The 24,998-nt window shown below is 44.1% G+C and overlaps 2 protein-coding genes across 3 annotated transcripts in view; one reads left to right on the forward strand and one right to left on the reverse strand.

Moving 5' to 3' along the window:
• VPS50 (VPS50 subunit of EARP/GARPII complex) overlaps positions 1 to 5,364 on the reverse strand; it is a 57,685-nt gene extending 52,321 nt beyond the window's left edge. The window contains exons 1-2 of one of the 2 annotated variants that reach the window (XM_074150327.1): positions 5,200 to 5,364; positions 3,052 to 3,120 (exon numbers count right to left, since the gene is read on the reverse strand). In XM_074150327.1, coding sequence (XP_074006428.1) covers positions 3,052 to 3,120; positions 5,200 to 5,232 — 102 coding nt within the window. In that variant the 5' untranslated portion in view covers positions 5,233 to 5,364. The remainder of the gene's footprint in view (positions 1 to 3,051; positions 3,121 to 5,199) is intronic. The other variant, XM_074150328.1, reaches the window with a different exon arrangement.
• A 2,857-nt stretch (positions 5,365 to 8,221) lies between these two features.
• Positions 8,222 to 24,998, forward strand: HEPACAM2 (HEPACAM family member 2). Its single transcript, XM_074150682.1, has 10 exons — positions 8,222 to 8,291; positions 10,568 to 10,918; positions 11,994 to 12,278; positions 16,273 to 16,569; positions 19,326 to 19,451; positions 19,536 to 19,560; positions 19,684 to 19,721; positions 20,796 to 20,869; positions 22,628 to 22,740; positions 24,300 to 24,998. The coding sequence occupies exons 1-10, from the start codon at positions 8,222 to 8,224 to the stop codon at positions 24,307 to 24,309; spliced, it is 1,389 nt and encodes a 462-aa protein (XP_074006783.1). The 3' UTR covers positions 24,310 to 24,998.

A 24,998-nucleotide genomic window follows, 5' to 3' on the forward strand; every position in this document is an offset into this window, starting at 1 on the left:
ACAACGCTGACAAGAACAGAATGGTTCAAAAAGCATTACAGTTCCCCAGGGTGATGAGGGCACGCAGATGAAGTAAGGTATCTCAATCAAAAAACACATGAAATCTCTCTGCAGACAACTTTCTCTTCCAGAAATCCTGCCTCACCGTTCAGATTTGCCTTATCTACACACTATATCACAGACTTCAACTACTATACGCGTATTTCTCTGTGTGACCAAGTTGGCAGTATGAGTCTGCATTACAAGTTTACTGGTGATTTGCCATCATATGACAGAAGTAAATTGAAATTTTTCAAGACAGTTGCAGAACTTACTGAAGTACTGGTTAACATGCATGCATGTACTCGGAGGCGTATGTAAAATATCCAGGTACCCAATAATTTCATTGTTTAAAAATAAGAAGTCGAGGAGCACAGTCATCACTTCAACACCCTTGCCAGCAAGCCACCACTCAGCAAAGCAACAACTTCCAGGTATCAAGACCCAAATGAATTTTGCTGGTTTTCCCCTCAAGGGATGCAACGTCAGCACGTGCTTCTCCCTGTGCTCCCTATTTCCCATTTGGCCTCCAAACGAGCGTGAGAGCCTTCCATGGGTTCTGTCCCTAGAGGTAGCGTGACCCATCGACGGCTCGTGCTCCCTCCAGTGACTCCCGCTGGCTCCACAGCCTTTAGCTCCCCACACCTCTCCATGGCTCAACGCAGCTCTGCAAACTTTTGGGAACACTCGCCCTGAATCCATCGGGAGATACCACTTGGAATGTGGAAGCATGAAGGCGAAAGTGCAGCATCATAACCATTCCATCATCAACGCAGTATTTGGCTGCTGAGCTTGAGAGTTTTGTTCTTCAAGATATAAACGAAACCCGTCATTAAAGCGTGGCAGCAGAGAGCAACATTCGCTTTCAGACGGCAGTTCTGCAGCACTATGAAATCACACTTTTACTCATTGCCTTTAAAAACCTGCACCTTTCCTTTAGTCTTTACTTTCGTATTCAGAATTGAATTCCTTTTTCCAGACTTGTCCATTGTTATAAAATAATTGTTGAGGGGCGACAGCTTACATCCAGCACAGCTGCTTGATCCTCTAATTATAACATAATTCTGATCTGTGACGTCAGTCTGTTGCCATGGCATTGAACATAGCTCCAGTTCAAAACAAATCCCAATATCCAAAAGCTCAATGACTTTCAACTCCTGTGCAGAACCCAAACCTAATCTCCCTGACAGTGACTCACGCCACAGACACAGACAACAATCTCCCCCACCCCGCCCCAAAAACCAACTCTTGTCAAGAAAGGGTATGTGAATCTATGCTTGCAGGGACAGCAGACACATTACAGCGCCTCATCCGATGTCCCAGAATTTGAAAAGTAAAATCCTACAATAAAGGTTTTAGCAAAGTTAAGGAGGCGCGCCCCCAAAAGGAAAGGGCTGGCAGTAAAGTCACAGTGACCAATGGCTTGGGACTGTAGCCAGGAGTTAAACTGAGCAAAACACAGTCATTTTACTCGATTCTTATGACCTAATGTTTTCATTTAACCGCGTAGCCATGTTAAGAGTTTCACTCAATACAGCTTGTTGAAAAGGAAAAGGTTAATGTAAGCACCTCAGACTTTTGAGAAGTACGCACCAAAAAACATTTTGGAAGGGAAAAAAAAACATTAGAAGACTGGAAAATATAACAGTCTTATCCTGTGGCACAGAAGAGAATAATACTGCAATTTTATCAGCTTTAAAAAAAAAAAAATTAGGTGACAAGTTCTAACTTTGATGCAATCTTGTCTTTTCAGGCACAGAACTCATGAGATTCTCATAACTCCATGAGACTATGTTTGCAGAACAGCTGCAGATGACGTTTTCACACTGCAAATGTTTGACACATGTATGAAAATCCAACAAATTATTGCCAGGTATTTGCTTTCCCATTGTTAGTGATATAAGAGGTAGGCTTACGGGACACAGAACATCTAACCATTAAAGACGGGAAATCCAGCCAAGGTACCCTCCATCTACTTTTACCTGGAGAACCAACTTGGCCAAAAAGACAGTTTGAAACTGGATATTCAGAGGGTGGCAGGAATCTGCAATTTAGAAATCTAAGCCCTGGAGATGAGACTGTTCCTTTAACATCACTGCAGCTGAATATGTTCGCTCCTTGAAATCAATATATTGGCTGTACCAATTGGCTGTACGAGAGAGTATTATGTACCAATTCAGAAACTGTTACTTGATTTTTTTAAATATACAGTAACGATTTTCTGGTGTGCCTCAGCACAAGCAACATATTACACGGTACTTATATAGAGACAAACAAACACAAAGAGGTTTTAGGTTTGTTTGGTTTTTTTAAAGCTCTTGTAAAATAAGTCAGTAACCTAAATATCTCATTGATTAAAGGCAAAATCCAAATTAGGAGAAAATAATTAACAACATCCAAAGCAAGTCTTGCGGATAATCCATTCAGATCAACAGGGTACAAGGAACAGTCAAACATTGCAGCAGTTGTTCCCTCACACCCAGATTATTCAGCACGGTTTGCAAGACAAGAATGAGATGGCATCGCTTAAGCAGCGAGACCCCAAAAAAGCCAAAAAAATACTATTATTATAAAGCTATAATATTTAAAGTAGAACATGAAGTTAATTATATATGTTGAAGATTAAAACCATGAAACTACAAAATATACTTACGGCACGAAAACCATGAATAGACTAAATATCAAGACCAGAACTATACAGGCTACCTATGTAGCATCTACTTTCCAAAGCTTAAAAAAAAAAAGACACTTCTCTTTTTCCTGCTTTTTTTTTTTGTTCAATCCAGCAGGAAACCTAGGTAATATAAGACCAGCATACAGTGACAACTCAAAAGTTCCAAGAAAGAAATCTTAATGCAAGTCCATTCCGAGTCACTGACCTGTTTTGCCTCACAGCTCTTAATCCTTTCATTAAAATATTTTAAAAGATTTTCAGCAAGAAATAAAACCACCAAAAAGAACAACGGCAAACTGAAAATGAAGGGGTGGGAGTGGAGGGGTCGTGTATCATACCTTACTGGGAATCCGAAAGCTTTCAATAGGACTGAGGTCATGAACGCTCTCCTGAGGACTTCTCAGACCCTTTAAAAGAATTTTAATAGTCAGTCAAGACTGATTTACGTATCTTGAAATCGAACTGCACAAGTCTTACCTGGTGTTGAATATATATCTACAAGGCCTATCATAAATTACACTGACATGAGGCTGGGAGGGTAAGATCTTATTCTATAAACATTTAAGCAAGACCATTGGTGTATAAATTATGCTCCTCAAACATCTAAGCATTTCCAGCTTTATGCTGCAATATGTACCTTTCAGCACAGCTCATTAACATGGTTTAATGGAATCAAATAATCAAAGTTACGTGCCACCTACTACTACTCTGTAGATAAATTATACTATTTTTGCTTGATGGCATATTTGTCTATTTACCATATAACACTATTAGGACTGGTTTTCCTTATGCATAAATAAACTGAAAAATATGTATAATGTATATAATTATTACTTTTTAAAACACATATAGCCACATAAACAGAATATGCTCTAGCAGACTGCAGCTTTGTACAGGAAGCATCAGATAACCAGCTGAGTATTTGTTTGCTGAATGTCCACCACATTCCCAATGTTATGGAGCAATACCACAGGACACGCTGCTTAGCGCATTTTCTGCCCAATCACTAGGCAGAGGCGAGTCTAAACGTTCACATTTCAGATACGACTCTGAGCCCAGCTTCTCCTGAGTTTCAGGCAGACATCCCTCCTGCTCTTGCGGTTGACGCTGGCAGTCCTGTTTCCAGCCCCTTTCAGGCCCTGGGTGCCTACACTGTCTTTGAAACTAAAGGACAGATGCAATTACTGTGTGAGCGGATGATGACAAAGTTGGTATTTATTCTTTGAAACTGACAAGGTGCTTTACGAGTTCATCACTTTCATGGTAACTATTACATTTTACAATTGTTTCATCCTCCTAGGATGCAAAACCTCTTTGTTGTAGTTTTGATTCTCAGATTTCCTTGTGCATCATTTCAAAACACCCTTCTTTTCCAGTTACCACCACCAAAGGGGACGCACCTCTGAGTATCGGAAATTCAAGGCAACAAACAACTGCTGCAGCTTCTCAGACTTCACATGGAATCTTCACACATCCTCTCAAAAACCCGCAGCACTAGCAGTTTATCTTCAGAAGCAGTAAAAAGTTTCCCTTCTCAAATGCTAAACGGAACTTAATCCTTCCCAAAGGCTGAAAATGGCATAAGTCGTGTCATTTTCAGACCACAACATTTCCACCCTGGGCAGGCTTCCCACAACTCCTCCCAGTCTGAAAACTGATGGTCTGATGGCCTACCCCTGTGCTGAAGAGGAGCAGAGCATTACTTTGGACATTCAGCTTCCACCCCCATCTCCAGTTTTAAGGCCTGTCTCCTGCACAACCATCACAACTCTGAGGACGTAGTTTAGGGGAAAAAAAAAGTTTTATTTCTGACTTACTCATCATTTTCTATAACCTTCTAGAATATCTGATGTGGGGTGTGACTCAAGTGGTTTTTTAAGTTCTCAAATTTAGACACACATGCAAACAGGCTTCGTTTTAGAGGTATTTTGCGTATGTGAATGACTCGAACGCTCTTCTAATACACGCCTTCAAAAAGGCTCGCAAGCTCAGAAATACTGGTCCAAACACGGCCTAGATCCACCCAGTCCCGGAGCCAAGGGGTACAGAGGGGTGGGCTGACACAAACACATGGAGCACTCCAGCACACGTTCAGTGTGTGCCCACCAAAGCCCGTCCCTCCGCACCCTGGCCTCCCTTCCCGTGCGGAGCGCTCGCCCTCGCACACGCCGCGGCACCAGCCCGGGCCCAGCGCCCCGGGGCCACCCGGGACAAAGGCAAGGCCAATGCCCCCCCGTCGTGTCACCCTTAACGCCCGCGTGCCCGTGGTGGCACAAGCTTCGTGCTGGCACCTGTGTGCGCCTCCATTCCTTCATTTAAAGAGGGAAACACGGACCAAGCCCTCCCTCTCCCACCGACCGGGCCCAGGGCCGTGTCCGCGCCCCGCGGGCCCATCGGGGTGCCCGGCCACGGCCGCACCCCCCGCACCTCCCCCGAGCCCTGGGGCCAGGCCCGACGCCCCCGGGGAGAGCCCCCGAGCCGCTCACCTGCCGGGTCATCAGCGACTTGATTTTCTGCATGACGGCACCGGTGCTGCCGCCGCCCCGAGCGCCCTCAGCGGCCCCGCACGGCGGCGGGCGGCGGGCACGGGGAAGCCATGTTGGACGCCACCTGACAGCGCCCGCCCGCTGCTCCCTGGGAACCGTAGTCCTCGGGCCGTGGCGCCCAACTACAACTCCCGTCAGCACGGCCGGGAGGGCGGGCACCTGAGAAGGGAGCGGCCTGTGGCGGAGCGGAGATGGCTCCGCCCCAGGCCGGGGCCGCCCTGAGTGGGAGGGGAGCGGGGCCGGGGCCCGGGCCGCCTTGAGGGGACGCAGGGGCGGGGCCCCAGTGAGGAGAGGAGGGGTGGTCGCGGTGTGTGCGGGGAGCTGGGCCGCGGTGTAAGGGGGTGGCAGCTCGGCATCCTGCTGTGGGAAAGCATCGGTGAAGGCGGGGGACCGAAGCCCCTGCCCTGCCGTGGCCTCGTCGCTGGGCTCCCGGCGGGGAGCCGCCTGGGCTGGCACCGCAGGCCCCGCAGGGCGAGGGTGCCTCTGCTCTTTGGGGAATAGAGAGCGTTTGGACATTGAGATTTTGCTTGTTTAGACTTTGGAAGCAATTGTCTGAGAAGAGAAAATGAGGCCCTGTCTCAAGAGACGGACTAGCTAGAAAAGGGGCTCGGACAATGGCCGCTGTTGGTTTGTTTGCCTGAGGGCACTGCGGGCGTCGGGCACAGGGCTGTTGGGTGCTGCTCTGCCTCACCGACACCGGCTGCCGTGGCTCTGCACTTGGGTTCCGTGGATCTCAACCGAAATGAAAAGCTAGTAACTTTAAAAATCTGGTTTAGATCAATATAAAAATAAAAAAAAATAAAAAAAAAAAAAAAGAGGAAGAATTTACCCTACAATCTTTGCTTAACTGGAGATGACCTTGGGAACCAGTGGAGCCTGCACACAGGTCAGCTCAGCACACGCTTCCTAATCCCATTATGGTTGTTTAGCCCCCAGCTGCTGTTGGGTCAGTGTCCAGCCCAGCCCCAGCCCTGACACTTGTTGCAGGGTGTGACAGGTAAAAGCGGGCGCTGCTGGCTCTCGGAACAGAGGGTGATGGAGGGATGTTGGGACCCTGTCTTTTTTAGCAAGAATTCATTACTCCTGGGTACCATTGGGAATATAATCCCTAGTTATTTCCATGGAAAACCCCTAACTAAAGTTTAGTACATAACAAAGTTACTTTTTAGTAATAAAATAACTAAAATTTGCAGAAATATTAAAAGTATTCAGAATGCTACTGCTGCAAATAAAGTTGCTGGAAGGTAGTTGCTTTTATTAAAAAGAAATGGGTGAGGTTTGATTAAATCTAAATGCCATTCAACAACCAGCATGAGATAGAATTCTGTAGAAAAGATACGTGCTTTTATAGCATCCACTTTGTGTCAGTTATTCAGTGTAAAAAACTGCAGCATATTAATCACATCAAGACCATATCCAAATGCTGGAAATAAGGGGATACACTTGAATAATATAACTTTGTTCATCTGTTCTTTTTCTAAAAAAATTTCTTAGCAGGCATAGGGCATTTAAAACACCAACACAGAGCTTATCCCAGTGTGAAAGCTCCCATTCATTGCAGTCAGAAATTAATTGGAACCTGTGATATATTTTATTACGTGCTGAAACCAAGTAGATAATAATTTCTACCTCAGTTTTATAAAAGGTTGCAGTTGGATGTATGTATCCTACCCTTAAGTGGATTAAGCAGGTTATAAAGAGCAGGCTTCAGGAGGGGCGGGAGAGGGGACCTAGGGAGCCTTTGGGAATAGGCAAAGTACCCTCCTCATCTGCTGCCTCATGTCGGTGGGGGCATTATTTCTGGTGGGACCGCTGTACGTATATTTTTGTTAGCCTGAAATAACCCTCGTGTTTCTTAAAATTGCTTGTAGAGAGCTGCTAAGAATTCTGGAAGGATCAGGGTGTTTTCACCTCTGGTAAGTAAGAATTGAGGGCTCAGCCCTTCTGGTAGGGGCTTAGCACCTGGCAGGACCCTTGCAGTGAGGGGGAGGCAGTTCCTTACTGCCAGTCCCCCCTGCACAAGGCAGGATGCAGTCCAGCCTAATATTTGTTAATCCGTAATGATCGGTGTAAGTGCTGTGTAGCAAAAACTTAGGGTGTTTTTCTGTGGATAAACCATCCCTGTGGATGCAAATATTTGCTGTTGTAAAGGGTTGCTGTGCGTGCAGCTGCGGGAGGCTGCCTGCTTCGTGGCTGATAAGGTGCGTACAGTGAGTGACAGCCTTGGACAAAATCCAGATCGTACATTAATGCTAATATTAATTAAACCGATGTAAGTTAATGCAGAATAAACAGCAATGGGCAGCTAACTCAACAACTGCAGTAAGCTGTCCACTCTGGCCACAGGATTCCTTGTTAGAAGATGCCTGATAGACACTCTACTTTGCGTGTTGTTTAGAGAAAAGGAACAAAATCATCACCAAGTTATGCTTGTGTTAAGGAAAAAAATACAGAAAAGTCATGGGCTTGAAAATGCTATAAAAAAATTTAAGCAAAACTCTCGCTCTTAATATTTTTAATAACAGAAAATGAAAGACTGTCACTGGAAAAGATCTGAAAAAAAATTGTGAATACTACTTTGAACTCAGCAGAACATCTAGCAGCACAGTGTTTCTTATGAATCCGTGAGTAAAGGATGTTCGTATGTTCATACCCATATCGCCTGTACGTTGGCTGCATTCACTTCTTCTTATTAATTGAACGTACTTTGTATTCTCACCTCATTTTTTGCATTGTCATATTTGCTGTGAGTGCCGGGGAAGGGTGAGGGTAAATGGGAGGCAATGAGGATGGTGCTCGTCTACCAGGTGCTCCGCTCCCTTTGTTCCTTGTGCACACCTATTCAAATGGCAGGGCAGGGGCAGGACGGGCCCGGCACTGCCCATTTCCCTGGCAAATAAGGCAGCTGCTGCGGGTCCCAGCCCTGCTCAGCTCCGAGAAGGTGGGACTGGTGTGGGACAGGATGCTGTCCTGGAGCCCTTTAGCCAACTTCTTCTGGGACTTACACTGCAAAATATACTTTCTGCTTGTAGGTAAGAGACAGCATTAATTATATTTGGTTGTCACTGTGGAAATGGGAATTGGTTTTATACTCCTAAATTTAAAGATGTTTCTGTTGTGCTGTCAGCTGTTTTGTTTTAAGGCAGCCTAAAAGCTTTCAGTCAGCCTCACCCTGCTTCGTGAGTGGAGCTAGGAACTTTTAGCAACTGGCAAAAACTAGCACTATCCATAATCTATAAGTAAAACGTGGGCATCGATTGCATATACATTGTCCCATTTTGTTAAGTACTATATGCACTGTACATTCTGTCCAAGAAGTAAGGCTGGGCAGAGTCGGAACCAAAGTTTATCCAGAAGCTGTTACACATGTCTTTAAAAATGCATTATGCTGAGACAGTGCTGGTACATTGGTTTTCAGTTCATGATGATGTCTTACAGTTAATAGGGAAAATTTATATGTCATATTTAAACTTACTTGGTATTAAAACTAAATTAAACTTTCAATCAACTGAGCAATGTCTTTCCTTTAATAGTACATTTGTTTGGTATCTGGGTGCAATTTTCCTAAGAATACTTGTGTTATCCCTGCAGTTGATAGAAAATAGATGTTCTGTGCCCTTTGACAGGAATGTCCTGTGATCAAATGTTAGATAAACTTATATTTCTACAAACTGTTGTAGTTCACTTGTTCTGTAATTGTTTTTGAAAATATCAGCAGAGGAGGGAATATATACTGTAACAAACAGAGCATATCCTCTACGCATTCAGGTGTAAGGACACTTTTTCCTTTGTCTTCTTTGTTAACTTCATGTACAGTCACTTCGTTTCCTTGAGTTCAAGCTGAATACTTCACCAAGACTTTTGGCTTTGCAACAATTGCGGTTTTATATGAAGTTTATCAGATTTCTTCTTTAAAAATGACAACACTGATAAAATGGACAGTGAATATTCGCTTTATCTCCATTACAGATTTACCATTTTTTATTAAAATTCCACAAAAGCTCCTGGTGTGCAAGCAGAGTGCTTTACTGCACACAGTTGTTCACCAGAAGTCTCACTGTGTGCCCTCACTCAGAGAAATGTGTTTCCCAGTGTGGGAGATGCGCAGCGTGTACTTTATGTCATGGCAAGAATCGGGCATGACAAAAAGCCCACCAAAGACATTGCCCTCAGAGGCAAGAATTAGGTCCAATAACCAGGCTCAGTGGAACTTATTCTTGGGCAAAAAATCCCCAGATGGGGAAGAGTACACCTGAGTCCCTGGTGCTGTATCTGCGGCGTACAGGAACTGCAGATTTCCTGGTACCTTATATCTCTTTTTTTCATAAATGAACTTATTTACCACCGATCTGATGACATTTTACTCCAAGTTCAGGGGTTTTGGGGAGCAGAAGAGCTAAATGAGCACTGGTGAAAAGCAGCTGGAAACCCAAACTCACTTTAACAAGGAGATGTGCATGTTAAATTCAGAGAAGGATAAAACCTCGCTAAGCAGGTTTGAGTTTGTGCCGTAAACTCAAAAGTTCTGTCATAGTTTTTTATTTCAACTCAAGCTGCAGCCCGTGTTTTATGTCAACACGGATTGTGTTGTGGTTGCTAATATCGGTGACAGCAGAGTGGGGTGGGAGCGAAGCAGAGATCACCGAGCCCCAGTGGAGGTCATTGTGGTACAACCCACTTGCCTCACAGTTACTGTACCAAAACTAGTTTTCAGAATTCCATCATCCCAGGAAAACGTATTATATTTAGAAAGCTATAGAGATAGGCTTAGATTCTATGGAATTTGTGCCTGATGAGAATGCAGTAAGTTTGGCACGATGGCTTGATTTCACTGTTTACGTTATTTCAAGGATTAGTCACAACAGCCTTCAGTTTTACGTGAAAATCAAACCTCATGAAGCTAGTCTAATATTCCAGACTGCAAAAGATTTGCAATCCAAGACTGTTAGTCAGTATGAGCTCTACCAATTGGAAATATTTTAAAGGGAAAATATTTTAAATATTAAGGTAAATGCAAATCTTTTACTATATGTCAGACTTTCAGCAATAAAAGATCCTCTGCCCAGAAGTCACAAATATCCTTCCTTTGGCTTTTCGTATCTATTAAAGCTGCAGCTCTCTGGCTAGGTCTAATGCCACTGGGGTCAAGGAGAGCTTGCCCCTGTCTTACTTGAAATCTTACGCAAAAAACTGTAAGCTTTAACTCTAAGAGCTTTTTTTCTCTGTGAGAATTTCTTATTTGAGTTTTCCAGTGTTTCCATTTGTGTCTTGGGTTTGTTTATTTGTTTGTTCTTTCATTTTTATGCAGGTATTTGTTCTGCCTTAAAGTTGACAGTACCGTCTCATACCATCCATGGCATTGAGGGGCAACCACTCCATCTTACTGTTGACTACAATTTCAACACTACAGCTTCTGAAATCCAGATAATTTGGCTTTTTGAGAGGCCTCGAAGTAATCCAAAATACTTGCTTGGCTCTGTAAACCAAACAGTAGTTCCAGACTTGGAATATCAGCACAAGTTTACCCTCGTGCCACCGAATGCGTCTCTGATGATCAATCCATTGCATATCAGCGACGAGGGCAATTATATTGTAAAAGTCAATGTCCATGGGAACAGGACAATAGCTGCCAGTCAAAAGATTCGAGTAGCTGTTGATGGTAAGTTCATAAAATATAGTATCTTCATTTTGAAAATAAAATTACATTAGGTTTTATTACTAGTTCTTAGTATCCAGTTACAATAGTGTATAATTTAATCCAACCATACCTGAATAAATACTAACAATTAAGGTGGTTTGTTTTCTACTGCTGCTGAGGGAATCCTACAATATGTCATCTTGAAACAAAATTACTATATTGACTAATGTTTCTGGATCATAAGTAAAAATAAAAAGGAGTATAGAAACCAATAATCAAATTAGACAAGCTTCTAAGAAATAATGTTTCCTAAGGCTCTGCTGTGCTCTCGGTCATGAGGATGCATTAACTTTCAAATAGTCTTTCTCCCGGGGCAGCTTTACCTTTGCCTCCTGAAACTACGGAAGAGGGGCCATTGACTTCTGCTGGTGACCCTGTGTCTGGAAAAGGAGCCCAGGTCTGAATTCCTAAAATACCCAAGTTGCTTCTTTGTACTGTGCTCCTTGTAGCGGGGATATTAAAAAGGGGGGAAAATAAGAAAGAATCATCTAAAAGAATGCCAAGAGGCTACTGTAATTTGTGGATTATACGGAGGAAGCCCTTAACTGTTGGCCTTGAAATAATTAGACGAATGACGTATTGACGTGAAAAAGTTGTAACTGCCATTTTACCCCCCCCCTCGTCCCAGTTATTGACAGTGCGTTTCAGCAGTGCCCGGTGACGCCAGGCTGCGGGCAGCCGCACTGAGAGGTGGTACACTGTGGGCAGTGTCACACTGGGCACTCTTCATTGCATGGCCACAGGGCTCTGCCTACGAGGCGGGAGCTGGGGACCACGCTATACCCGGCTGCAGCCTTTGTGTATTACAAGTAATACAAACAGCCACATTTTATTTACAAGCTGGAACAATTCTTACAGTCACCAGCTGAGAATATGGCCTTCTTTTTTCAACCTTTAACCACATTTAATGAATAAAATTTGAAATCTGAGTACTTTCCAGAGAGGATGGTGACTGCTGTTTCTATCATCTTGGCAGCGAAGGCTGTAATATATGGGCTGTCACTTTTATAACTCTTCATATCTCTTTATTTTACAGTTCCTGTCACAAAGCCAGTTGTATATACTGAACCGGCTTCAGGGGTAGTGGAGTATGTGGGGAATATTACCTTAAAATGTACTGTGGAAAGAGGTACAAGGGTAGTTTACCAGTGGATGAAAAATGGGAAGCCTCTCCGTGCCAGCCCTACTTACACCTTCTCATCAAACAATGCAACGCTTCTGATTGTCCCTGTTGTAAAAGAAGACGTTGGGAACTACAGCTGTCTGGTGTCTAACCCTGTCAGTGCAATGGAAAGTGAGATAATTGCACCAACCATATATTGTGAGTATATGAAATATTCATAATTCCCTTTGTATAAATGATCTGGCTGGAAAGAGTGCCTCTAACTATGGAAGCAGGCAGAGAACAGTTGAGTCAACGTTACACGTGAGTTGCATTCAAAATGAGCTTGTTTGTAACAGCTCTAACTTACAACAGGATTCAGTGTTCTGTAGCTGTGAAGATGGGTCCAAACTGCAGAACTCAAACAGGAACTTCAGGACTTCACCATACAGACATCTTCAGATCTGGGGGACGTGTGACTCAAATCAAGAAATTAATCATCAGCTGGTTATATATGAAAATACTGTTAAAAATGGGAACAGAAAGGACTGGAGAAGAGACCCCAGTCTGGTCTAGCAAAATCAGAGCTGAAGGGAGTGTTTGCTTTCCTCATCATGGGGAACATGAGGAAGCAAAAAGAGCTGTGTAAGGACCAACATGTGCAGAAGAGCAGACCATGAGGGAGCCATGTATTTTGACTGGAAAGGATGGCAGAGGGAAACTAACAGTGAGCATAGACTGAGTTCATGAATGAAATAAGCTGGATGGAAAAAAAGACTGGTTTAGTCAATGTTCAACAATTGTACTTTAAATCTTAGAAAGGGCACCCTTACTCTGTTCCTTGTCCCTCCTGTAACACCAGCTCCGAGTGCCTCCAAGGTTTGCAGGTGGCATATGGTGCATGTGGGACGTTGCCAGGCTCTGATTCGCACGTCCTCAGGGGTCGGAGTGTCCTTTCCAGACCAGAGCTGAAATCAGACAGGTCAGGATCTACTTTGCCACCAGCCCTGCTCAGATATAACCAGTTTACCCAGTGGCACGGTGTGGATGGCACAGTGCAAGGACTGGGACTGGACTTCTGTCTGACCAAGGGCTGGTGCTCACTCTTGCTGGGCTCTGTGACCTGCCAGCTGGGAGCCAGCCCGTGCCCTGGGCCTGGAATGATTGTGCCACCGGCATGGTCAGAACCCACACCTCTTCCTGTGGCGTATCTTCATCCTCCTCCTCCTTTCATCTCTGATTATCCGTTCTGCTACTGGTTCATTTGTAATTATGAACTCTAAACGTATTATTATAATGTAATTATAATATAATTATGAACTCTAAATGTATATGTAATTATGACTCTAAATTAGTGAAAACGAACAAGAACACTGTTAGATGAGAGCTGATCATAGAATCATAGAATGGCTAGAGTTGGAAGGGACCTTAAAGATCATCCAGTTCCAACCCCCCTGCCTTGGGCAGGGACGCCTCCACTAGAGCGGGTTGCTCAAAGCCCCATCCAGCCTGGCCTTAAACACTTCCAGGGATGGGGCAGCCACAGCTTCCCTGGGCAACCTGTTCCAGTGCTTCACCACCCTCACAGGAAAGAATTTCCTCCTAATATCTAACCTAAATCTCCCCTCTGGATCCCTCAGGTGCAGCCTATGAAGCTGTCAGCAATGCAAACCCAAAGATAAAGAGTCCGTCACGGGGCAGATGTGAACTGAGCTTCCGTTCACATTAGACAAAGGAATCGCCATAAAATGCTCTACAAGGAAATAACCAGCTCTGATGGATTTTTAATTTATCATTACCATAATATAAAAAGAAATTATTATATTCTTTCCTCAATCTTTCTCCATATTTAGAAATATTGTTATAAGTATTTGCACTTTCATAATATACCTTTCGTCAGAACTGAGGGTTTGCTTTTTGTATCATTTAAAATTTGATAAAATCATTAAGAGAAAACCATGCAATGCTGGATGAGCGCGAGACTTGTGCTACTGTCCGTATCCAGTCTGTGGTGGGAGCTGGATCTCACTTCCTGAGCCGTGCGAAGGCACATAGCTGGGTCCAGCCTGCAGAGGCGGTTTGTCCCCAGCTCCCGGTTGTCACTAACGATGCGGGACAGGCCCGGGTCCCTCTGTGCCATATGTCACTGCTGCGGGGAGTCACCAGCGGTGATAAAGAAAAGGTCGCTTACAGTAAATACCTGCCATCTGCTTGGAAACTGCAACAGCCTCGTGGTGATAGGAGCAATTGGAAATATTCCCGCAGAGCAGTAGGTTGTTACTCAGAGCAGGTGATTTATTATTTTACAAGTCATTTAGTTAACTGGCTCTCTGAGAACAGGACTGGAAAGGAGAAGTAGAGCTGAGGGATCGGGGAAGGCTGTCGCTGTGTTCTTTTACTGAGAATCAAAAGTGGTTTGTTCTTCATTTCCCACTTACATTGTTCTGCTTCTCCGCTAGCTCTGATGATAGCCCAGCCCAGCCCAACGGCTACGGCAGTAGCCTGACCCCGAAACATGTGATTTCAAGACTGGGAGAAGCTGCTGCCGTGGAGGCTGGAGCAGAGAGTGCTGTACCATGCTGAGGAGCTGAATTTAACAGACTGAGTGGGGTTTCCTTCTTTGGGACTTCCCAAAGCTAGACTATATATTTGGTCCTAGAGAGGAAATGGTTAATTACCTTCAGAATCATCCTTATACTGTGTGAATCCCTCAGCTGCCCAGTGTTTAGGGACCTCGGTGATGTATCCAATGCATGGGAGAGGCAAAAGACTGATCCAGGGGAAGCAGAAGGCTTCCCCGCTGTTGTGGTGGCTTCATCACGGAATTGCCACTTTTCAGACCTTGCCAAGATTTGACTATTTCTTAAGAAAACCTTCCTTTGTTTTTTCCAAACACAGTTCCCCAGGCCGCGCGCAGCAGTGTTTCTGTAACGGTTTCTGTTGACCTGCAGGTTTCCTACGGCAGTGTGGTTGTGTTGGTGGTGCTGTGGCGGTGCTGCTCGGTTATGGTGCTGAGAAAACAGCAGAACTCAGTTCTCTTCCGCAGACTGTGGCAAATCTGCCCTCTGGCGAGAGGGGGCACAGAGACCAGCCAGCTGTTCTCGCCATTAATCTCTGTTTACATATATCAAAGGTTATATTATCAGTGAAAATAAAAGCTAATTCTTCTGAGAAAGAATTGGATAGGAGGAACCACTGAATTGCTCTGAAAAGTGGAAAAAAAAAAAAAAAAAAGTGTGTTGCTGCCTATAAATAGTACGTGAGGGGTTTTCCTTCATTTATGAAGAAGTCAAAGTTCAGTGCATCCCTCTCCCATCTGAGAAAAGGGCAGTAAATCCCTGTAACGGGGAGCCCCCATGAGGAGGGGGGTCTCTGTGGGGTTCAGGACGCGGCCGAGGGATGTCAGTGATGCCAGAGTAGCAACGACACCTCTGCAGATCCCAAAATGCGTGTTCCGCGGCCGGCTCTGGGATAGAGTAAAGCAAGGGACTCCGACACTGCAGAGCCTGCGGAGAGGCTGCGCAGCACCTTAGAGTTTAAAAATGCCGTGATTCTTGAGTGGCCCCCCTGTGTCGGTGGGAGCAGCGCTAAGTCACGCTGAGGGGAACCTGTGCTGCCTTTCCCAAGGAAATATCATGCATGATGTTGGGCCTTCCTTAAGATGAGACTGCGTGAAGCTTACCGCTGTGAAATAAGAGACAAAATAAAAAGTTTGACAAATTTACATTGTGAAAGATGGACTTTTGGCTAGAAGTGGACTAAGCTGAGGTCATGGTGTGACAGTCTATGTGCTCTTGTCTGAGCCTTCCCATTTTCCTATGAAAATTACCCTAAAAGTACTTAGCTGCTCAATTTCCTGAATTATGAACAGGACTGTTGGACAGTAGTCCAGCACTAGGAAGACCTGCTCCTGTACTTCACAGCTTCTCCGACTGTTGTCAGTTTTCATTCTTTTTATGGTACTGGATGCTGCATAGAGCTGTGCTTTTCCCTAAACAGCGATGAGATCAGTATTAGCGGGTGGAGGCTGAGATGAACCTAGCACAGATCAGGTTATGGAACTGAAAGTCTTTTAACTGAAATGACTGAATCCAACATTCTAAAGGCTAGGATCACTTAAAAATTCTAAGTTTAGAGATATGCTTCTATGTAAAGTTTAATTATATACTTTGGTTTTAATTTTTCTACTGTGTTTTCTTTCTTTTCAATGCAGATGGACCTTATGGAGTTAGAGTTAAATCAGATAAAGGTCTGAATATAGGGGCAGTGTTTACAGTGGACATGGGGGAAGTGATACTGTTCGACTGCTCTGCAGACTCCAATCCACCAAACACCTACTCCTGGGTTCAGAAGGCTGACAACGCCACGCAGGTAATCCAGCACGGACCCCACCTGGAGGTTGTGTCTGACAAAGTGGCCCAGAAGACAATCGATTATGTGTGCAGTGCTTTCAACAACGCCACTGGAAAACGAGACGAAACTCACTTCACAGTCGTCATTACCTCTGTGGGTAAGAACATTAATTCATTGCTGTGACGGTGATGTCTGAGCGGCACCAGCCCCGGAAAAAGGAAGTAATTCTTAGAGACAGAATGTATCTCAGAAGTGAGGTCTTGCTGACAGTGGGGCAAAGGGGATTCTGGTGCCCAGTTGCATCCAGGTTATAGTGGCAGCGGGACACAGCCTGGGACAAGACCCACGCAGATGCTGAAGTTCTGTGGGAGTTTGACACTAAAATATATTTGGCCACTTGGAGCTTTATCCCTTGAGTAGAAAAACTTCCTTGGTGGGCAAACCTCATCATGACCAGTAACATGGGAGAGTTGTATGTCTCTTACTCTATTTCTTACATTTTGCCGTTAAAAATGGCAAAGGTGAATGGTGAGAATGACACAGAAACGTGCAGAATGGCAAGGTGGGCCTGTCCTCCCAAGGGCAGATTTCATCCAAGGCTCCCTGTCCCACAGCCTCCAGGAGCTGTCAGCCCTGGGGCCACCAGGTCACCAGCACATGGGGTAGTTTCAAGTGTAGAACACTGCAATGACCAAGCTCGGATTAGCAGCAATGGAGACTTTAATATTTTTCCGGTGTGGTTAGGTTTGTAAGAACCTCCATTTAGTGCATGATTTATTATCATGCAAGCTGTGACCATGAAAGGTTTTATTGCAATCTGTTCATAAAAATTATTTCACTGCGGCATTTATGAATCTGTGGATGGACTGCGAGGCTCTGCTGAGCTCACACCTTTGTTCCTCAGACATTCTAACCGCGGTTCCTGTCTCAGACTGCGCTACACGGCAACAAAGCAGGTTTTCAGAAAATCTCCAGGAGCAGATGGCGAAGAACAAGCTAATGAGGAAGTCTGATATCTCTTATTAATGCAGATCAATACAAGTATTTTCAGATAAGGATTGTATCCTATTAATGTTCAACAAGAGGGAATAGATTGCCTTTTAGAAGATTTAACAAAGCAGTCTCACCTGTGCAGGACAAAGAGCTCGGCCATTTGTTAGTGAGATGAACAAGCAGGGCAGGGGGCCGTGGCTCAGGCTGACTTCCAGCTTCCCCACAAATCCGTGGCGTTAATTATCCTGGGAGGAAGATGGGTTGTGATTTTACACTGAGAACGCTGCGCTTCAAAACTAACTAAAAATTCAACCTGAGCTATGTGTGACTGGCAATTAAAATTACATTTCTCCAGGAAATTCATGTAAGATATGATAAAAATGTGAATTTTCATCAATAAGTGTTAAAAAATTCAGCTGAGATTTCCTTTCAAAGCCCAAAATGGAGGAAAAACTCCACAGCTTTATGTTTAGTTGCACTTGAGGATACATTTCCTAATTACAAATATTTTGCCTAAATAAAGCTTTTTAAAACAGCTGGGAAAAAAAAGTCTCCCTCCTCTGTAGCCATTTTGTTCTCGATGAACGTTTATTCCGATAGCACCGAATCCAGGTGTGGAGCCCCAGCTGTGCAGGGCGGCACTGATTGAGGTGTGAATTCACCCCCCAGGGTAAACCTCCGAGATCCTGCTCGGGCTCAATTCCCGTTGGAACTGAACAGAAATTTTACAGCATTAAACATGCTAAACAAAGACTATGAATATTACCCCATATCCCTTCTCCCTGGTAAGATTTATTGAGTTTAAAATTGAAATTATTCTTTTTAAAGAATATTTTTAAGGTCTCAGCTTTTTCTTCTGAGTGTTTGGGGTTTTTTTCTGAGGAAAGCAGTACATTGAAAGAGTATGAAACAAATTCGGTAGAATTGCAGTGATTTATTTTCCCATGTCTTCTGGATGCAGCTGGTTTGAGATCCAGATATTTAACCTTTGGGGTGGCAGCTGTGCACGGAGCCGGCACAGCGTCAGCGTTCCGTGGAGGTGTAAGGGGATGTGAGCAACGCCAGCTCCCTGCACAGGGGGCACAGAATTGGATGGATGAAGCTGGCACTGACAAACACGCAGCATTCCTTTACCTTTACGGAGTGTGGTGTGGCCTTTAATTACATTAATTCTGCACCATTCAGAGCAAAAGGAGGAAATTAAGGGCGCACAAGGAACTCCAAGTGGCAGTTCCTAACTTTCACGTTCCTGTCTTTGCAAATTCTATGCAAATGCTTTCAACAGGCTTTTGTGTATGTAACTATCAACATACTGTGTTTGTGCTGCGTCAGCAAATCCTGCTGGAAAACTGCTGCTAATGTGTATCTCAGCAAAAGGCCTGAGCAAAGGAAAGAAATACTTTGGATATATTTAGGCATGAATATAAACAGAGGTAATTTATCAGCTTCTGAGGGATGTGATAAACCACCAGAACTGCCAGTGATCTGAAAACCTTCAGAGAAAACCCAACAGTTCAGTTATCACTCCTGCCCTGCAGCTCCTACAGCGAGGACTTCCATCTAGCAAAAGCTCTTCACCTCGTTGTCACCTACGTTCTTGGTGCTTTGGTGTCTCTATGCCCAAGATTAGAATATTCGCCTACTTTTTGTGGTGCTGCAATTCACGGGTTACATTCACTGACCTTCACTTACCGCTAGATCCCCATCTGCTCTGGACTCGTTTCTGATGCGCGCGTCATTGCTTTCCCAATTCAGGAGATCGGGGGGGAAGAAAAATATTCCCCATTAGCAGGAACACAAATTTTGTGTCTATCTCGTATCTGTGTGCAGGTTTACTTCGAAAGACGCGCTTTTCAGTGTGATAATAGCACATTGCACAGAACACGAGCCTAAATGCAGTACTCTTCTTCTTTGGCACAGGACTGGAAAAGCTGGCCCAGAAAGGAAAATCTTTGTCATCTCTTGCAGTAATAACGGGAATTTCATTATTTTTGATCCTAGCTATGGCCTTTTTATTTATATGGAAAAGATACCAGCCACATAAAGGTATGTAAAGGTTAAGCACTCTCCAGCTCTTCTTTGGGACCATCAGAGCAAAAAGAATGATTTTTCTTTTTCTCTTCTTTTCAGTGATACGACAGAAGCTGCAGAGCAGGTACAGAAATAAATTATTCTTAGGTCTTGAAGTCCTTTCCATCACGAGAATTGCATTTTATCATATTAATTTTCATTCCTTGGCTTGTGACATCAACCTGAAAAGCATGTTTGTGTTTTCTAGGCCAGAGACTGACTACAGAAAGGCACAGACATTTTCAGGTAATGCTAATGGAAGAAAAGGGAGCATAAGGTCAAAATCTATACCTGAAAAAAAAAATAGCATCTCCACATACAAAAAGAAAGGAGGGAAGGAAGGGAAGTGTTTTTAACTCGGGCTGCACCCCTCTGTGGCAGCTTAATTAAGATAAAACCAGGATGACCATAGGTCAGCGTGGGTTAACTCACCTCTGGAGTTCACAGCAGTACGTACCCTCTTGCCTTGAATTCCAGCTGCTAATCCCCATTGGAATCACCTCTATCCTGCTGTTCTCACCAATATGAAATAAATGAGTGCTATGAGCAGTGAGAGGTGATATGCCATGGCATGATGACACTTCTCAATGTCCATGGCACCAATCAGTACCAAAATGGCGAGATGTTAATATGACAGGATGGTATATATATTTTAGCCTCTACCACATCCTGTACTACCTCTCTCTGGGCCATCAGGACCCAGCATGGTTCTGTCACTGCCTCCTTTCCCCCCACATCACCCTGGGCAGGAGAGGCTGGGAACCAGCCATCCTTTGGAGGGGTAGCACATTTTTTCCCATCCCTTTCTACCAAAGCACCAGAGCAGGCCATAAACAGCTCCCTGCGAGGGGACAGGGAAAAGTGGAGGAAGCTTAGGAAGGCAAGAAAAAGTCACTTGAGCACAGAGGGTCCTTCACCCCAGGTATTGGAGTGGTATCAGAGGAGAGAGTCGGAGGAGATGTCTTCAGTGCTGCAGCCTTTGCTGTTGGGTGGTGGCCCAAGGGACAACCAGGAGTCTCAAATCTCCTGAACAGTGGAAGGGTAGACAAGGGTACTCCCATCCTAACTACAAGTTGTGTCTGACGTGCCAGATACAATTTGTCAGCTGGTTCAATGATCATAGAACCGTAGATCATAGAGTCATGGAATCAGAATGGTTAGAGTTGGAGGGACCTCAAAGATGGAAGTGGTTTAAAGCAGATCAAACAACCAATATTCAGATGTTTTAAAAATTAACCTAAATTACTTTGCCAGTCATTATTTCCCAGGTTCATGTTACATCTCCATACCTTCTTTCATGTTTGTTTGTTCTGACTTTAGGACATGAAAGTGCTTTGGATGATTTTGGGATATATGAATTTGTCGCTATTCCTGATCTTGCCAATGGTTCTCGGGTACGTGATTTTACATCATAAACTGGTGGTTGATTTCTGTTTCTTAAGGTGTACTAAATACCTGTACTAGAGTCCTTCTGTCAGTTTTATTCTGTTGCTTTTTACGGATGTCTGTATGACACCGTGTTCACGCTGTTGCTCTCCCAGCACTTACTCTTTCCTTACCGTGTGGCTGGTTCCGTGCCTGTCTCAACACAGAGCACTAAGGAACTGACCGAGCTCTAACGACAGCGATCTCAGCTCCGCTGCCCCGTATGGAAAGACTGTGGGTGGTGTTGAGTAGAGGGGTGGCACTGACCCACTTGTGTCACACAAGCAGATTAACTGTTGTGGTGCCATGTTCTCCCCTGGCCCTAATAAGTGGCTCACACAACATACAACTTTGGCAGTGCAGGAAAGCCTCAGGGGGGTACTTACATTGTAGAAATACACCCATTAAATCTCAGCTGTATTTCACAAGAATTATTTTGTTAGCTTCATGCATTGCAGGGGAGGACTTAAGCACAGGAGTTTTGTAGCAGAAAATACCCCACTACATATGCTGCTTCTCTGCGCTGTGGCTTTGCTGACATTACCGTGCAGCAGCTGGAGATCATTCTGATGTGGTGTGAAAGGACCAAGAAAAAATGAGAAATAGGGCCAAAAAATTTAGGGTCAACAGACTGAAACTGGAAGGAAGCAGGAGAAGCACTTCCCCTTTGCCAGGGAAAATTTCTGGCAATAGTCTTGTACCTGCAGAGAGCATCAGTATGGTCAGGTCAGGGAGAGCTCTTACGAGGTGATCACCCAGGGTCACATCAACAGCCACACCTGTTCATTATACGATTAGTTCTCAGAATACGTGGTATATTAGCAAAAAAAAAAGTCATAGATTACGGCCGTAGGAGCTCATTAAGTACAGAGATCGGGCCCTACATCATCACAGCCTTGCACGTGCCATGAGACCCCTCAGGCTGATCATGTCTCAGAGTCAGGTTCTTGTTGAGTCGGGGCCTCAGTGTGTCAGGAGGGGGGCGAGAGGTGACAAGGACAACAGAATGGATGTACAAGCAATGAAATCTCTTCCAATTTCCAGTAAATGTTCAAGAAACAAGAGAAATTCCGCTGGTTTATGTTCAGTTACTCAGATTTATGGCATTGCAGCTAAAGTCAGCATTTGATCCACTGATTCATTTTAGTTATTTTGCAGAAAAATAAGAAAGTGGAGATATTGAAGAACTGGAGGCTGGGTATAGGCAGAAAGACTGAGAATTCCTGATGGATGGGGAGTCCAGGTGTTGTGTTGGCATAAGAGCGGATTTGTATACTTAATATATTGAACATTTTCACTATTACTTCACTTATGGAAATTCCTTGCTGTTCTCTCTCTTTGAAATGCTGGTTGGAGTTTTATCCTGAATCCTTTCCCTGAATATTTTCTCCTTTTTTACTATTGATTCTCCTGCTTCTCTCTTTATTAAATGTTCCTTCCTTGACTTGTGGAACACTAATATAAAATACTTGCTATATTAAATGCAAGAGCTTCATCGTAAATCTTCTGAGATCTAACGAAATTTAAAACTACTGCTTGCCTTACTATAAATGTGATAAAAACATACTCAAAATGAAACGTAAACTCGTAGAGATGAACTGTTAAATCCACACGCAAACCATGGACAGGGAAAAGTTAAAAAACCGAGAAGTTACATTATCAGCTTAATTTCTGTTGAATCTTTTCCCCTTTGTACTTACAGTAGGAATACTCTCTTCTGCCCCTAGGTTTCAAGTCAGTCTGTTCCCCGCTCTGACTCTGCCCCAGGCCAGGATATGCTTAGCACGGTTTATGAAGTCATTCAGCATATTCCTGAGCCGCCGCAGCAAGACCATCAACCGTAAGTTGAAGCCCACGTGCGCTCGTGGTAGCTCAAAGACAAACACTGTTGCACCCAGAACAATTTACATTTGGGTGGCTGGTGCTTGATTCCTGCGAGAGGGGTAAGGAAGGAAAAGAGGTTTGAGCTACATCCCTCCCTGCACCGTTTCCTGTCCAGTCCCTCGCCTTCCCTCAAGACTCCAGGCTGTCGTTTCTTTGTGCCGGCTTTGTCTAAGTCCGCAAAACAGAAGCCAAGATCTTCAAGCACAGTTTCAAATGAGAATTCCCAGATGTTGTCAGAGGGTGGCTGTAGTTTCATGGCACGGAGACACCAACGCTTCCCACTGAGCACCTCAGATCCTCAATCAGAGCAGTTTAATTGGCAGCTTCCAGCGGGGGTCACGTAGAGCTGGGCGTGCGGGTGGCAATGCTGAAACTGCTGAGCTGAGCAATTAGTGGTTGTTAAAATGGTCACCGAAATACCGACTGACAAGGCTTAGTCACCTGAGTAAGCAATGTCTTCGTTTGTGTCTTACCTAATGGATTAGAGCGAAGGCGTTCTCGTTCTGCAGCAGCCTGGCTGGGAACGCCGCGGGAAGGTTTTTGCCGAGTAGAGACCAGAAAGACCCCAGCACGTTGGGCTGATGCCGTCAGCGGCTGGTAGTCCTGCTTTTGTTCAAATCACCTGCTTTGCAGCACGTCTTGGCGTGAGAGTGAGTTCACTGCCAAGTTCCTGTGACGGCGGTATGGCTGCCGTGAATCGGCTGTGAATAGCGACAGTCTTCCTTACAAATTAAGGACAGCTCACAAGACTTTATTTGCTACCAAGCCTATGATATCCCATTTCCTGTGGTTTTATGATGTGTTCTGTCTCTGTTACGGGTGAAAAGGAAAATACTCACTCTTAACAACATCCTAATTGGCTGGCTGAGTAACCACAGTGTTTGTGTGACTGCGCTAGCATTCAGTACTCACACTGTTAAAAATCCTGTGTGGGTTACATCTTCACCTGGGTGTCCAAATTGTGTCTGCCAACACGTAGCCATGCTTGTAAACGCACGCTGATCGGTGAGAAAGCGATAATGAATTACTAATGGCATTTTTCTTCTGCTTGGAGTTACTCACTTTGAACCTGAAGATGATTTTTCAAACCAGTGCCCTTACAAACCCCTGGGGCAGCACCAGCAGACCTGCGGACCAGCCGATGCCTAACGCCAGGGAACAGCTTTTCCATTCCACTTTTCCTGATGCTTTTATCAACCTTTGCATCCTCTCACCCACCCACCCACACACGCCTCGGACGCTCTTGACTGATCACAAAGTTCTAGATGCGCCCCAGCTCTTCAAAAGTGCGAATAATGCTGGAGACTAATTGCACTCTGAAACTCTTTTCAAAACTCCTGATCTTTTGGGTATGAAAAATTCCCCCCAATCTGGGTGTGTTACAAGGAGGTGCTGCAGAACTCTTTTACTGTTATGTTTAGAGCCTGGGTTGTTTCTATGTTTGCAGCAGTGCATTTCAAAGGCATTTTAAAAGCAGCATCGTAGACAACCGTTACCGTATCTGTTTTCTCCTAGATGTACCTGACGACATGGGAACAGGAAACCAAAGCATCTGAAAAGGCAGAAGTGACTTCTTTTCCTTTATCATATATTGAAAGGAAACGCCCACAACTCCAAGAATGGCAAAGGCTTATGCCAGATTTTCTTGAAATAACAATTTCTCTTCAGACTGACAATCCCTTTCCTTTGGGTGCTCCAAATTGCCTATTTTAATTAATTTTTTTTGCTTCTTTTTGATTAATAGGGGTTTTTGCTTCTTTTTCTTGAAAAATACGGGGTTTTTTCATTCCTTACTTTTCCTTATTTGGGAATACAAAAGACAAAAGGACAGCTTAAAAATTGCACTATAAAACCTATGTATTTTATGACAATAACGAGGGGGAGGCACAGGGAGGAATCAGGCCCAAGACGCCTCCCATACTTGTTTTATTTAAAAAATGGCAAAAAAAAATGTGTGGGGGAGTTTTTCATTGGGGTTGACTTTTACAAGAGAAGGTCTCCATATTGGCATGAAAAGTAATAAATGCAGTGTGTCAGATTGCAGAATATCTTTGGGGTTTAAAATAAAGCCATTATTTTAATTCTTTTAATGTAACATTGCCTTTTAATTTACAAGCATAGAAACGGCTCTGTCAGGCAGTTACAGTTTAAAAATGTACATATGTATATTATTCAAAATAATGTGTTTTCATTAAATTCTTTCCTTTGCATTTG

The sequence above is a fragment of the Numenius arquata genome, chromosome 7 (genome assembly GCF_964106895.1).
Source record: "Numenius arquata chromosome 7, bNumArq3.hap1.1, whole genome shotgun sequence".
NCBI lineage: Eukaryota > Metazoa > Chordata > Aves > Charadriiformes > Scolopacidae > Numenius > Numenius arquata.

Excerpts from the sequence above, each read along its gene's own strand:
- HEPACAM2 (XM_074150682.1), top strand. The coding sequence starts at position 8,222 with ATGCTGTCCTGGAGCCCTTTAGCCAACTTCTTCTGGGACTTACACTGC. Across the intron at positions 10,919-11,993 it reads GATTCGAGTAGCTGTTGATG|TTCCTGTCACAAAGCCAGTT; the intron begins GTAAGTTCATAA and ends TTTATTTTACAG. Across the intron at positions 19,722-20,795 it reads AAAGGCACAGACATTTTCAG|GACATGAAAGTGCTTTGGAT; the intron begins GTAATGCTAATG and ends TTCTGACTTTAG.